General features: G+C 40.1%; 1 protein-coding gene across 13 annotated transcripts in view; it reads right to left on the reverse strand.

Annotated features, from left to right (window-relative positions):
• CADPS (calcium dependent secretion activator) overlaps positions 1-15684 on the reverse strand; it is a 477681-nt gene that overhangs the window by 249106 nt on the left and 212891 nt on the right. For all 13 annotated transcript variants that reach the window (XM_047095935.1, XM_047095936.1, XM_047095938.1 and 10 more), the window contains one exon: positions 13815-13895. In XM_047095935.1, coding sequence (XP_046951891.1) covers positions 13815-13895 — 81 coding nt within the window. The remainder of the gene's footprint in view (positions 1-13814; positions 13896-15684) is intronic.

Below are 15684 nucleotides of genomic sequence, written 5' to 3' on the forward strand. Positions count from 1 at the left end.
GCTCATAAAACTGAAGTCTGCAAGGGAAAACAAGGCCATTTTTCTGCCCTGTGTACTAAAGCCTTGAGAAGAAATAGCATTCTGTCAATCTAGGCTGAGGTTCTTGAGGGGAGTTTTCAGCAGCAGACCCATTACAAACACATTTCAAAGCTGAGGTTGTGCCAAGAACAAGGAAAATGTAGTCGTCCATTTCGATTGCTACTTTCCCAAGCATTAAAGTAAATTAGCCTTGACAAAAGCATTGTTTATTCATATCGCTTTATGAAAGACATAGCATATGGATGGACAACGTCTTCCAAAGAAAATTCCTGCTGTCCGTTAATTTTGTTTTGGGCTGATAACACTCCTCAATGGGGATGGCCTCCCAAGGACAATTCCTAACAGGGTTATTTGTGCTCGGCCACACTGAGTGATTTTTGAAACATCTTGAAAAATGGCATTTGAAAGTGCTAACAGCTCTGTCAGCCATTTACTTTTCTTTTCTGTCTTTTCATTTTTATCCACAGAGGATGAAGAGTCACATGTAAAAGCTGACAAGGGTACCCCCACTCAGATAGCGGATCCTTAGACTCCAGAGGCTCAAATGGCAAACTGATAGGTGACCAGAAGGAAGGATGTGGCAGAAGGACACCTCCTAGACACAGAGCTCACTGACAATGTTGTACTTACTCAATACAATCCCTCAAACAAGTCCTGGGCTCCTATGATGTGTCAGGTGTATGGAGGTCATTGGGATGAAAGAGTCAGCCAAGAGGTGATGGTATGGGGTGAAGGGGAATGCCAGAAAAAAAAACCAAGTAGATGCCCTGTGACACATGAAGTAACAGAGGCATGTGTAGAGTACAAAGTTCACCAAGGAATCTTATCCAGTTCACATGAGTGAAATCAACTTGACTTTGAATCCTGGGTCTACTACTTACTAGTTGGGTGACTTTAGACAGGTTTCTTCCCTGTGAATTTTAGTTTCCATATTTGAAGTAGGGATAAGAAGCCTCGTACAGTTATTGTGAAGAGTAAAAGGTAATAACAAATACTAACACTTTTTGACTATATATAATCAGCATATATATACCACATGTATGTATATACACATATATGTATACATATATACATACACATATACATACATGTACACACATATACATATCCATATCCATCAGGTACCATGCTACCACCACTGCTGCTGACAATAACATTACCAATCATAATGATGGTGACTATCATAGAGATCATGATGCTAGTTGGCTCTCACAATTGTTGTTTGTGTCCCGGACACTAAGTAAACACTTTGCATGCTTTACCTCACTTAATCCTTCCAACAACTGAGGCTAGTGCTATCATTTAGTCCCAAATTCTGGAGGAAAATGATGCATAGAGGTATATTCAGTAATCAGTAGCATGGAGTGTGAAACCTCCATTGGGCTTTTTTATTTTTAGCTATATTTGTAGCTACCATACCATAGAGAAGAACTATCTGGCTCCAAATGGCAAAGAGCCAAGGTAAACCCTAGGGGGCTTCTCAGCATCGCGTACCCTCTCTGCGTTGCTTTATCTCAGCGTTCAGCACAGGACCGATAAGAGCCGAGCCCTCCACGGCAGTGACCGTTCCACTATGACCAGTCAATGTGGACTGTGTGTTGGTGGGCATGGGGTAGGTACAGGGAGTGATGAAGAAGGGAAGGCGTGTTAAACGAGAGAAAGAAGGTCTTGGTCAATAATTTGTAAAAGTCATGGCACACATTAGAAGGTGCTTTGGGCATAGGTATGATAGCTTCCAGGATTGGCTTCTTTCCCCAAACCCGTCTTTAAGTGGTTTGGCGTTACTTCCTCAGCTTTTATGAATTAGATGGACTTCCCTTCAGTTAACGAACTTCAGAGGCTCTCCTCGGCATTTAGATTTTTGCTTGGACTCAGATTTTCCTGCGTGGTTAGCTACCTGCCAAGGTCAGAGTCAGGGAGATGCTCCCCACACACATTCTTTCAGGTAGAAAAATCAAACTAAACCCTAGTGTGTCTGGACACTGTATTAACCTCATGACTCAGGGTGAATGCCAGCTACAAACAATTAATTTGTAATCTGGGGGGTAGTATCATTCTCTGGTAGGAGAAGAATCCATTTTTATCTGATTTTTGACAATGTGTGCAGCAGAACTTTTCCAAGAGGGAAATATTTGGATAGTGTTTCCTTCCTGGGGGCACAGTCTCATCAATGTTTGCAGCAGGACCATGGTATGAGATGGTAATTTTGCTCTGTGGAGAATAGGGGTTTAAATAGCAACTCCACATTTAAGTGATAGTTTGAAAAACCAATGCTGTTTCACTCCCACACCTCTGCCATGAATACTATAAAAACTGTATTATTGATCGTATATAATTAGCTCATGAATTCTGGAATTTTACCTCAAAATGTGGCCAAAAGAATTGGCAAATATCACAGGACCGCTAATGCCACAATCTGTCTGTTTAAGCTCCAATGTCAACTTCTGACGACACAATTTAAATAACGTAGACTTAATTCCTAGGTGAAATTTGGGGACATTTTAATATCACCATGAGAGGATTTGGGAAAATGTTTGGACAGGGATTAAGAAGCCTTTTCTACCACATTAAAAAAAAATGCATTCAGATCTCCTCATGGAACTTTTAAGGCAGCATGTCTGATGTTCACAGTGACAGCTCCAGCAGCCATCTCTGGTGACTTGTGGGACGTTAGTGTGACTGATTCGACAGATTACAGTGTAGGGTTGCAGTGGAGGAAAACTGCCCTGTATTGCCTCCCTTCTCTTCTAGGAAGAAGGAACACACATAAGCCGTTTGTACGCGTGTGACAATGACAATGCTGCCAGCAGAAACACCGGGGTCCTTACCACCTCTTTTCCAGATTCCAACGAAATCAAAGCAAAAGGATACAGAACTCCAGGAGCCAGTTCTGCCTGACGCTATTGCTTCGTTCGGCCTTCTGGATAAACTGAAGGAAATCTAAAGTTTAGTGGAAAGAGAAGGTAGTTGACTCGAGGGGCAACCAGTCCTGTCCTGGTGTAACTAGCTTCCTGCCTGTCATATGACTACTAAAAACAAACAAAACAAACAGACATGATACTTGGAATTAGAGCACTCAACTTTCTACTTATGAGCTAAGTGACCTTGGGCACATCACTTAAACTCTTCCATGTGCTGAACTGGGGAGAATCACTGAAACTCCCAGGACTGTAACTGATCTAAATGAGAGTTCACATGAAAATGTACAGCCAGTGTGCAAAGCATTTAATGAAGGCTGAATGAGCAGAGAGAGAGAGAGAGGCTAGGATGAGGTAAGGTAAAGGCCTGGTTGAAAGGCATCTTGGATCTTCGCAAAGATTGGGGTGATGGAAAAAATGAGGATCTGTATTGGTGAAGGCATTTTTTTTTTTATTGAAGCGTAGTTGACATACAATATTCTATTAGCTTCAGGTATACAACATAGTGATCCAACATTTATATACATTACGAAGGGATCACCGAATCAATCTAGCTATCATCTGTCACCATACGAGGTTATTACAATGTTATTCTAATATGTGCTGTACATTCACCCTCATGTCTTATTTATTTTATAACTGGAAATTTGAACCTTTAAATTCCCTTCCCCTATTTTCCTCTCCCAGCAATCACCAGATTGTTCCCTGTATCCACGAATCTGTTTCTGTTTTGTTTTTTTGTTTTTGCGATTCCACACATATGTGACATCATCATATGGTGTTTGTCACTTAGCATAATACTCTCTAGGTCCATCCATGTTGTCGCAAATGGAAAGATCTCATTCCTTTTTAGGGCTGAGTAATATTCCATTATGTATGTGTGTGTATACATACATATATATGTATGTATCCACACACGATATACACACATGTATATATATACAATATATGCACACTACACACATATACCATATATTCTTTATCTGTTCATCTACCAGTGGACACTTGGGTTGCTTCCTTACCTTGCCTATTGTAAATAATGCTGCAGTAAACATAGAGGTGCCTATATCTTTTCAAATTAGTGTTTTTGTTTTCTTCAGGTAAATAATTACCCAGAGGTGGAATTGTTGGATTGCATCATAGTTGCATTTTTATTGTTCTGAGTAACCTCATACTGATTCCCATAGTGGCTTGACCATTTGCCACCTACAGGACACAAGGGTACTCTTTACCCCACATCCTCATCAACACTTTTATTTCTTGTCTTTTTGGTGATAGCCATTCTAACAGAGAGGTGATACCTCATTGTGATTTTGAGTTGTTTTTCCCTGATGCTTAGTGATGTTGAGAATCTTTTCATGTGTCTGTTAGCCATCTGTGTGTCTTCTTTGGAGAAATGTCTATGCAGGTCCCTCTACCAGTTTTGTAGTTGGGTTGTTTGATTTTTTGATATTGAGCTGTGTGAATTTTTAAAAAATATATTTTGGATATTAACCCATTATCGATTCTATCATTCACAAAGATCTTCTCCCATTCAGTATGTTGTCTTTTTGTTTTATTGATGGTTTCCTTTACTATGCAAAAGGTTTTTTAGCTTGATGTACTCCCATTTATTTATTTTTGCTTTTGTTGCCTGTGCTTGAGGAGTCAGATCCAAAAAAATATTGCTTAAAATGATGTCCAAGAGCCTTCTGCCTATGTTTTCTTCTAGGAGTTTTATTGTTTCCAGTCTTACATTTAAGTCTTTATCCATTTTGAATTTGCTGTTCTATATGGTATAAGAAAGTGGCTCAGGTTCATTCTACTCATTAACTATCCAGTTTTCCCAGCACCATTTATTGAAGAGACTGTCTCTTCTCCATTGTATATGCTTGTCTCTTTGGTTAAAGACTAAATGACCATAAAAGTGCGGGGTTATTCCTGGACAATCTATACTGTTTCATTGATCCATTGTGTGTGGTTTCATGCCATACTGCTTTGGTTTCTGTAGCGTTTTAGTATAGTTTGAGATCAAGGAGTGTGATACCGCCAGCTGTTTTCTTCTTCTCAAGACAGCTTTAGCTATTTGAGGTCTTTGTGGTTCCATACAAATTTTAGGATTAGTTGTTCTAGTTTTGTGAAAAATACTATAGGTGTTTTGATAGGTATTGCACTGAATGTGTAGACTGCTTTGGGTAGTATGGACATTTAAACAATATTAACTCTTCCACTCCATGAGCAAAGAATACCTTTCCATTTATTTGTGCCTATCTTTCATCAATGTCTTATAGTTTTCAATGCAACAGGTTTTTCACCTCCTTGACTAAATTTATTCTTAGGTATTCTATTCTTTCTGTTGCAATTGTAAATGGGATTGTTTCCTTAATTTCTCTTTCGGATAGTTTATTATGTGTGTATAGAAATGCAACAAGTTTAGGCATATTAATTTTGTATCCTGCAACTTACTGAATTCATATATTACTTCTAAGTTTTTTGGTGGAGTCTTAAGGGTTTCTACACACAGTACTATGTCATCAGCAAATAGTAGCAGTTTTACTTCTTCTTTCCCAATCTGGATGTTTTTTATTTATTTTTCTTGTCAGATTTCTGTGACTAAGACTTCCAATACTATGTTGAATAAAAATGGTGAGAGTATGGGGCGCCTGGGTGGCGCAGTCGGTTAAGCGTCCGACTTCAGCCAGGTCACGATCTCGCGGTCCGTGAGTTCGAGCCCCGCGTCAGGCTCTGGGCTGATGGCTCGGAGCCTGGAGCCTGTTTCCGATTCTGTGTCTCCCTCTCTCTCTGCCCCTCCCCCGTTCATGCTCTGTCTCTCTCTGTCCCAAAAATAAATAAACGTTGAAAAAAAAAATTAAAAAAAAAATGGTGAGAGTGGACATCACTGTCTTGTTCCTGATCTTAGAAGAAAATTTTTCAGCTTTTCACCACTGAATAGGATGTTAGCTGTAGGTTTGTTATATATGGCTTTTATCATATTGAGATATATTCCCTCTGTACCCATTTTTTAAGTGTTTTAATCACAAATGGATATTGAATTTCATTCAATGCTTTTTCTGCATCTATTGAAACGATAATATAGTTGTTCCCTTCTTTTGGTCAGTGTGATATATCACATTCATTGATCTGCAGATACTGAATCATCCTTGCATCCCTGGAATACATCCCATTTGATCACGCTATATGGTCCTTTCACTGTACTATTAAATTCAGGTTGCTCATATTTTGTTGAGGACTTTTGTATCTATGTTCATCAGGCATAATGGCCTGTTATTTTCTGTTTTTGTGGTATCTTTGGTTTTGATATCAGGGGACTGCTAGTCTCACAGAAAGAGTTATGAAGCATTCCTTTCTCCTCAGTTTTTTGGAGTAGTTTGAGAAGGGTAGGTATTAACTCTTCTTTAAATATTTGGTAGAATTCACCTGTAAACCATCTGGTCCTGGAGTTTTGTCTTGGGAGTCATTTGATTACTGATTCAATTTCATAAATAACAATCAGTATATTCAGATTTTCTATTTCTTCTTGATTCAGTCTGGGAAGATTGCATGTTTATAAGAATTTATCCCTTTCTTCTAGGTTGTCCCATTTGTTGGTACATAATCGTCTGTAGTAATCTCTAATTATCCTTACTATTTCTGTGGGTTCAGTCAGAGCTTTTCCTCTTTCATTTCTGACTTTGTTTGGTCCCTCTCTCTTTTTTCTTGATGAATCTGGCTAAAGGTTGTCCATTTTCTTTATTTCCTCAAAGAACTAGCTCTTAGTTTCATTGATCTTTTCTATTGTTTTGTTTTAGTTTCTACTTCATTTGTTTCTGATCGATTTTTATTATCTCCTTCCTTCTATTAACTCTGGACTTTGTTCTTTATCTAGTTTCTTTAGGTGTTACAGTTGGATTGTTTATTTGAAAATTTTCTTGTTTCTTGAGGTGGGTCTGTATCAGTATAAACTTCTCTCTTAGAGCTGCTTTTGCTGTGGTCCATAGATTTTGTACTGTTGTGTTTCCATTTTTACTTGTTTCAAGGTATTTTAAATTTCTTCATTCACCCACAGGTTGTTTGGTAGCATGTTGTTTAGCCTCTATGTGTTTGTGTTTTTTAGTTTTCTTATAGTTGGTCTTGAGTTCCATACCATTGTGGTCAGAAAAGATACTCGATGTAATTTCAATCTTAAATTTATTGAGACGTGTTTTGTGGCCTAACATATCATCTCTCTTGGAAAATGTTCCATGTATCCTTGAGAAGAATGTATATTCTGTTTTTGGAGTGGAATGCTTTGTATTCATCTATTAAGTCCATCTGATCTGAGGTATTTTTTAAGATCAGTGTTTCCTTATTGGCTTTCTGTCTGGATGATCTCTCCATTGAGATAAGTGGGATGTTGATCTCCTACTATTATTGTATTACTGTGTTTCTCCCTTTATGTCTGTAAATGTTTGCTTTATGTATTTAGGTGCCTCTATGTTGGGTGCGCAATTATTTATAAGTGTTATATTCTCTTGTATTGATCCCTGTATTATTAGGTAATGCCCTTTGTCTCTTTGTTAAAACAAAGAGACTTTGTTTTAAAGTCTCTTTTGTCTGATATAATTATTGCTACACCAACTTTCTTTTCCTTTTCTTTTGCATGAAATATCTTTTTTCCATCCTTACATTTTCAGTCTGTGTTTGTGTTTAGATCTGGAGTGAGTCTCTTGTAGGCAGCATATAGATGGGTCTTGTTTTTCTATCCATTCAGCTACCGTACGTCTTTTGATTACAACATTTAGTCCTTTTACATTTAAAGTAATTACTGATAGATATGTACTTATCGCCATTTTGTTGATGGTTTTCTGGTTGTTTTTGTAGCTCTTCTCTCTTCCTGTCTTCTTCTCTTGCTCTCTTCCCTTGTGATTTGGTGACTTTCCTTATTGTTATACTTGCATTCCTTTCTCTTCATTTTTGTGTCTACTATAGATATTTGGTTTGTGGTTACCATGAAGTTCATATATAACATCCTACGTATGTGGCACTCTATTTTAAGTTGATGGTTGCTTAAGTTCAAGCACATTCTAAAAGTACAACATCTCCTTCTCCTCCCATTTATGTTTTTCACATAATATTATACATCTTAATATTTTGTGTATCCTGGATTAACAATTGTAGGTCTGGACAATGTTATTACTTTTCTCTTTTCACCATACTCGCTATGCAGGTGGTTCATCCACTACTTTTACTATACGTTTACCTTTACCAGTGAGATTTTTTCTTTCATAGTTTTCTTACTTCTATTTATAAACTTTCTTTTCCATTTAAAGAAATATCTTTAACACTTCTTGTAAGGCTGGTTTGGTGTTGATGAACTCCTTTAGCTTTTACTTGCCTGGGAAACTCCTTACCTCTTCTTCAATTCTGAGTAATAATCATACTGGGTGGAGTATTTTTGATTATAATTTTTTTCCTTTCAGCACTTTGAATATATTGTGCCACTCCCTTTTGGTTGTAAAGTTTCTGGTGAAAAATCCGCTATGGTCTTATGGGGGTTCCCTTGTATGTAACTAGTTGTTTTCGTACTGATGATTTTAAGATCCTCTCTTTGTCTTTAACTGTTGACACTGATTATAATGTGTCTTGATGTGTGTCTCTTTGGGTTCATCTTCTTTGGGACTCTCTCTGATTTCTGGACCTGGATGCCTGTTTCCTTTGTCGGATAGGGAAGTTTTCAGCCATTGTTTCTTCAGATAGGTTTTATGTCCCTTTCTTTCTCTCTTTTCCTTCTGAGATCCCATAATATGAATGTTAGTACACTTGATGTTGTCTTGGAGGTCCCTTAAATTATTAATGTTTTTCAAATTCTTTTTCCTTTTTGCTGTTCTGATTGGGTGATTTGCACTACCCTATCTTCCAGGTCGTTAATCCATCCCTCTGCATCATCTTATCTGCTGCTAAGTGCCTTTGGTGTATTTTTCATTTCAGTCATTATATTCTTCAGCTCTGATGGATTCTTTTTTATATTTTCTATCTCTTTGTTGAAGTTCTGGCAATGTGCATCCATTCTTCTCCTAAGTTGGGTGAGCATCTGTATGACCATTACTTTGAACTCTTTATCTGGTAGATTGCTTATGTCCATCTCATCTAGTTCTTTTTCTGAGGTTTTGTCTTATTCTTTCAGTTGGAACATATTCTTCTGTCTCCTCATTATGCTCAATTCTCTGTTTATTTCTATCTCTTAGATCAGTTATGCTTCCCAGTCTTGAAAGAGTGGCTTTATGCAGAATGTGTCATATGGAGCCCAATGCAAACTCCCCTAGTCACTTGAGATAGGTGCCCTGGGGGTGGGGGTAAGTCTATACTCTCCTGCTGTGACTGGGCGACAACCCACTGTTGTGCATCTGATCTGAAGTACTGGCTGTCATTCTAGCTGTCTGTAAAGCCTGGCTCGAGGGCTGCAGGTATGTTGGTGGGTGGAATTATTGTCCTTTTGGCTGTGAAGTCCTGCTGAGGTGCAGGGTTGTACAGGGCTCTCAGTGGGGCACATCCCCTGACATAGCAGTCTGGAGGGAGGATTCCAAATTGCTGCCTACCAGCACCAGGATTAGCACAGCAGAACGAAATAGGAAAATTGGCTGCAGCCAGTGTCTCCGTCCCCAGGGACAGGCTTAGATGTCTCCTGCCTCACTGTCTGATGTTCCAGGATTAACAAGTGGGTCTCCTTCACCTGTGGTCTACGTGCTTATCGATCTCATGCGTTTTGTACTGGTTGCTGGGTTGAGTGAGTCTGTATGTAAGCCCTTTAATAGCAGTTTCGCTTTCTCTACAGTTCTATAGTTTTCCTGAGTGAATTCCCTGTTGGTTTTCAAAGCCTGGTGTTTTGGGGGCCCATCTACGGGTTGGGGTTCCTGATGTGGAGCTCAAATCTCTTGCTCCTCAGTGATACTTTCTACATGGCTGAGATTCTTCTGATTTGAGTGACATGCCGCACCTAGGGAGTGGTTTCTTCCTTAGTGAGACTGTATCTCTGCCCCTTCTACCTGTGTTAGTGCTGTCCCTTGTTGTGGGGGCTCTGCTCATCCAATTTCTAGGCTCTCTTCAGAGGGGACAATTCCACATACAGTTGTAGATTTGTTGTGTCTGTGGGAGGAGGTGAGCTCAGGATCTTCCTACGCCACCATCTTGCCTGTCCCCTATCCAGGAATTTCTGGTTATGATATTTACAGGAGCTGATGTTCAGCCATATGGGTTGAATTGCACACTCTCACTAAAATTCACTGTGATGCCAGAAATAGAAAAATCAGGGTATGCTAAAAAAAAAAAAAAAAGATAAGCAGGGGTGCTTTGCTGGAATATCCCTTCACGAACTAGTCAATATCTAAAATCTCGATATTTTGTTTTAACTTTTGGCAGATATTGTTCAATTTTCCTCCATATTAGCCAGCCTAGTTTAGGCAAAAAGAGAATTTATATTTCTCGGAACCCAACTAAACCGAGGGAAAAGCAGTTACACAGCTGAGGCTCAAGAATAAGTGTAACCAAGGACTTGAACATCCTGGGAATCTCAGTATATTCCCTGTCTCCGTCTCTCTCCGTATGTTGACTTCATTCTTTCATCTTCTTTTCCCTAATGGAAGAATTGAACATGGCTGTAGACATCTTTCTAGCATGAGAAGACCCAGCCCTATTGGCCCACAGCCCACAGTCCCCAGGGAAGTAGTTCATTGGTTTACTTGCATCAGGGATCCATTGCTGAACCAACCAGAATATGGTCATGGCAGGCTGGGAACTGTGATTGGTTCCATGTGAGTAAAGAATGCATTTCCAGGACTAATTAGTTGTGGCAAGGAAACCATTCCATGAATAAACGATGAAGAAGAAGACAGTCCATTTCTACAAGAACAGGAGATACTGGTGGGCAGACTCACTCATAGAAATCCTCAATACCCTAAATGTTTGGGGGATACTCCATATACTTTGAAATTATTCTCCATTCTCTATAAATAATGACCAAGATAGATTTACTTTAATTGCCTATTTCATTGTCTAAGAAAGTCTAGTTCTAAGTTGTCAATAATATCCTACTTGGGATCAGAATATCTAGTAGTATGGGCTGGGGAGAGAGTTCTTGGACTTAGTGTTGTTCATAGATGAGGAATTTGGCTCACTAGATAACAGTTGTTCATGGTCTTTTAAAAACTGAAATTAGCCTACACTAGGTTCTTAAATTATCACGTGAAGCCTCAAAATAAACAACTAAAATAAAGGTGCCATGGCCTTGTTTTTGAAGTGTGTGTGTGTGTGTGTGTGTGTGTGTGTGTGTAATTTTCTTCAAATGAGATGAAGACTTAGTAGTTTGGTATGTAATAGGCTAAGAATGGACCAAATGACCTCTATATTCAGCATAATCTGCTGAGGAGACACTGAGTTTACAAAAGTAAATTCGGAAGCTTTATTGATGTTTTTTCTCTCATCAGGCAGGGTTTTCCAACATAAGAGCCTTTTACGCTACCTTTCGGCAAATCCATAACTGCATCTTATTTTTATCCGACAGACTGACGCTACTATAAACTTTGAAGATGTCCAAAAACAAAATGCAAAATATTTCAATAAAGCTGCTTAAGCCCAAACGGGGATTTTCAAGCTTTTTGGAATCTCATTTTGGTTTCTCTTCCAGTAGAAGTCCTTTCCATGTGTCCAAGTCCTTAGACATTTTTCTTAATATTTTATTTTCATTTTTGAGAGAGACAGAGTATGGGGGGTGGGAGGGGCAGAGAGAGAGAGTAAGACACAGAATCCGAAGCAGGCTCCAGGCTCTGAGCTGTCACCACAGAGCCCGATGCGGGGCCCAAACTCGTGAATGGTGAGATCATGACCTGAGCCAAAGTTGGATGCTTAACTGACTGAGCCACCCAGGTGCCCCTAGACACTTCTTTCCGTAGACAAAAAGGGTAAAAGCCAGGCTCTACTAATTGGCATCCTCCTAACCATCCCCACAGCCTCCTACCCTCACAGAGACATATGTCCTGTGGTTACCATAGGAACAAGTAGGATACCATTGTTTAAAATTTTGATATTTTACTCTTCATGGGCTTTTGCATTAACTATGCTTTAAAAATATTTCATTAAAATGGTATTTACCATGCTTACTGCACTTGCGGCCCCCCACGTTTAAATTTTGTACCTTACGTGAGTACCAGGCTCACCCTTGTCCCAGCCCTCGTATGTATGTATGTATGTATGTATGTATGTATGTATGTATTTATTTTTTCAACGTTTATTTATTTTTGGGACAGAGAGAGACAGAGCATGAACGGGGGAGGGGCAGAGAGAGAGAGAGACACAGAATCGGAAACAGGCTCCAGGCTCCGAGCCATCAGCCCAGAGCCTGACGCGGGGCTCGAACTCACGGACCGCAAGATCGTGACCTGGCTGAAGTCGGACGCTTAACCGACTGCGCCACCCAGGCGCCCCCCAGCCCTCGTATTTAGACAGACTTGAATTAAGGCTCCAGGGTAGTGCCTTAACCAGTACCTATCCTGCTCAGTCTTGATTTCCCCACCTCTAAAACAAAAATGATAACTGAAATATACTTAGGGGCTGTTTTAAGGGTTAAATGAGATGTACATGTAAAGCATTTAGTATGCTTGAAACAGTCAGCACTCAATGAATTCTACTAACATTACTACTGTCACTAATAACACAAACGACAGCAACAGCGATAATAGTGGATAACTTTCAGGTTCACCGACATCAACAGTTAAGACATAATCCCAACTCTAGAGAAACCCTGTCTACCAGGAGACTCAGAAATGTAAAAAAAATAGTCACCATTCAATGAACTGTTACAATAAAGGTCTAAATGTGGTGTGAGGCCTCTCTCCGAGAGAGAGGAGAACTAGCTAAGCCCTCAGAGAAGGGGTTTTAAGTTGAGCACCAAAGGCTGAGTAAGAGGGTTTGCTAAAAGGAGAAGAAAAGGTCACTCCGGTGGGTGCACAGTCATTGAGGCGAGAAAGGGCCTGCTGGACCACTCTGAGGGAGACAGTCTCTGTAGCTGAAATGGGGGGTTCTGATGGGAAAGTTGTGGGAGGTGAGTCTAACAAGAAAGGATCTAGTCTGTCGATGAAGAGCCTGGAATATCATTCTGAAGAGATTAGATTTTGTTCTGGGGGCAGTGAAGGATTCTCCTGAAGGATTCCAAGGCTCTGTTTGTGAGATGTTCATGCGTGAGGTTGAGAATGGCAACCATGTGGAGGACAGACTGGAGAGGGCAGGAGTAGAGCCAGGGATACCCACGAGGAGACTATCGTGAGATCTGGGCATGAGGATGAGGGCCTGAATCAAAGCACTAGCTGAGGTGCTGGAAAGCAGTCAAGAGATCTGACCCACATTTTGGAGGTAGAATCAATGAGCTGGGCAGCTGACTACGTGTGGGGTGTTATGGGGAGGAAGGAGGAAGTGAGAACACCTAGGAAGTCCCATCTGTAGTAACTGATAGAGAACACGTGACGAGGAGCCATCGCAGGTATGCGTACACACTGGGAAGAAGAAGAAGAAAAGGAGCTAGATTTTGAACGCATTTAACTTGGAATGCAGGGGACTATCCAAGAAGAAATGTTCTCAATAGACAGTTGGAAACATAAGGCAAAAGGAAAAGGAAAGGTGGAAAAGGAAAGGTGGGGCTTGAATATTGACTGGAACATAGAAAACATACATGCTACCTGGGAGAATTGCCCTGAGAAAGGAGGAATGAGGGCTCAGTCAAGTGATTGTCCTCATCTTCCTTCCTCTCTGCTTCTCACTTTTATCTTTCCACGGACCTTAATAATAATCAGTGTGCTTCCTGTGTGGAGCTTTGGCCTGATCCCCCAGCAAATGTCCCCAAAGCTTCCTTACCCTGGCTATTTGGTCTGCCATTTGGAGACGTCCATCCAGCTCTCGTCTGATCTGGGCTGCTTGCTCATCTGGATTGTCCAGCTGCACAAAAGCACAAACATGGGAGATGTTCAGTTTAGATCGCAAAAGCCAATAAACTTGTGACTTTGCGTTTTACACGCCCCAATCTCCGTCCCCGTAGACACATTTCACTAAAAGTTAAGAATTCTGTAACAAACAAATCCAATTTGAGTGAAGTCTTAGATGAAATCCTTGCAGGCAGAGCATCACGTGGTAGACAGTTGCTAGGAAAGACACGAGAATGAGTTTGCACAAGAGTCACTTGAGAACTGCTGGGCAGGAGTGCTTCCAATGAGGGCCCAATAGCACCTCTGTTTTGGTCCAATGAAGAAAGTGTTTACATGACAGACATACAAAGAAGGAGACAGTAAAATAACTATTAGAAATGTGTGGAGCAGACATAGTGCCTATCTGTAGCGCCTCCATGGCATATATCCCACAGCTGTCCCACCCCCAGACCGTGGGAGATTAATCAATCATTGCGTTCCTTCTTTTGAGCCCTGAGACTTCCTCAGCCAGTACTCCAGATGGCCACTATCACTGAGTCGGTGTTGACATCTAAGTTGAAATCTATCCTAGTCTTCCCTGGAGTTGGAGGTTTTAGGACATAAGATTCAGCATAACTAAGCAGAAATAAACTTGGACAACTCCCTAACTTCTCTGGTTTTCCCACCTATAGAATGAAGGGGTTGGTTACATAATCGCCATTCTTACCACATCTGTCTGTGAATCTATGAAAGAGGTTGGTAAACATTTCTGTAAAGGGCCATATAGTTAATCCTTTAGGCTTTGAGAGTCATAAGATCTCTGTTGCAATGACTCAGGTCTTCGAAACAAATGTGAAAACAGACATCGTCAATCCATAAATGAATGAGCATTTCTGTCTTCCAATAAGACTTTATGTGCAACCGTAGGTGGTAGGCCATAGTTGTTGATCTTTGCTCTACGAATTACATTTCTGTCATTCAACAAACATCTTCTTTCATTGAAACACACACACACACACACACACACACAGGAATATTACTAAGCCATAAAAAAATGAAACCTTGACATTAGCAACTAGATGGAACTGGGAGATGTAGTATGCTAACCAAAATAAGTCAGAGAAAGACAAATACCATGTAATTTCAGTCATATGTGGAATGTAAGAAACAAAACAAATGAGCAAAGGGAAAAAAGTAAAAAGAGAGAGGCAAACTAGGAAACGGACCCTTAACTATAGAGAACTGAGGGTTATCAGAGGGGAGGTGGGGGGGGGCATGGGCAACAAAAAATTAAGGTTCTCTACTTATTTCCAGGTAAGCCTACAATTATCCTTCAAACCGTAATTGAGTCTGTTTTGTTCAGTGGTTTATGACTAATTTTATTCACAGAAAAGTGTAATAAAGAGGGAACAGTGACATTCAAATAGGATTTATTCCTCTTTATAGTACATATTAACTCACAAAAAAAAGTAGCTTAAGAAGTATCTGAATTTTCTAAGTCCCTTAGCTTTATTAGAAAAAGAATTTTTAATGTTTATTTATTTTTGAGAGAGAGAGAGAGAAAGAGAACGAGCAGGGAGGGGCAGAGCAAGGGAGAAGACACAGAATCCGAAGCAGGCTCTAGGCTCTGGGCTGTCAGCACAGAGCCGGATGCAGGGCTTGAACTCACGAACTGTAAGATCATGACCTGAGCTGAAGTCAGATGCTTAACTGACTGAGCCACCCAGGCGCCCCTAAGTCCCTTTCCTTTAAAAGCTATTTTTATTTAGAAATTTTAAAATAAAAACCCAGATCCATGCTTAAAAAAAAAGAAAGAATCTCAT

Source organism: Lynx rufus, unplaced genomic scaffold (assembly GCF_022079265.1).
Source record: "Lynx rufus isolate CCGP_SWC_20201006 ecotype Redwood Valley unplaced genomic scaffold, mLynRuf1.p SCAF_4, whole genome shotgun sequence".
NCBI classification, from domain to species: domain Eukaryota; kingdom Metazoa; phylum Chordata; class Mammalia; order Carnivora; family Felidae; genus Lynx; species Lynx rufus.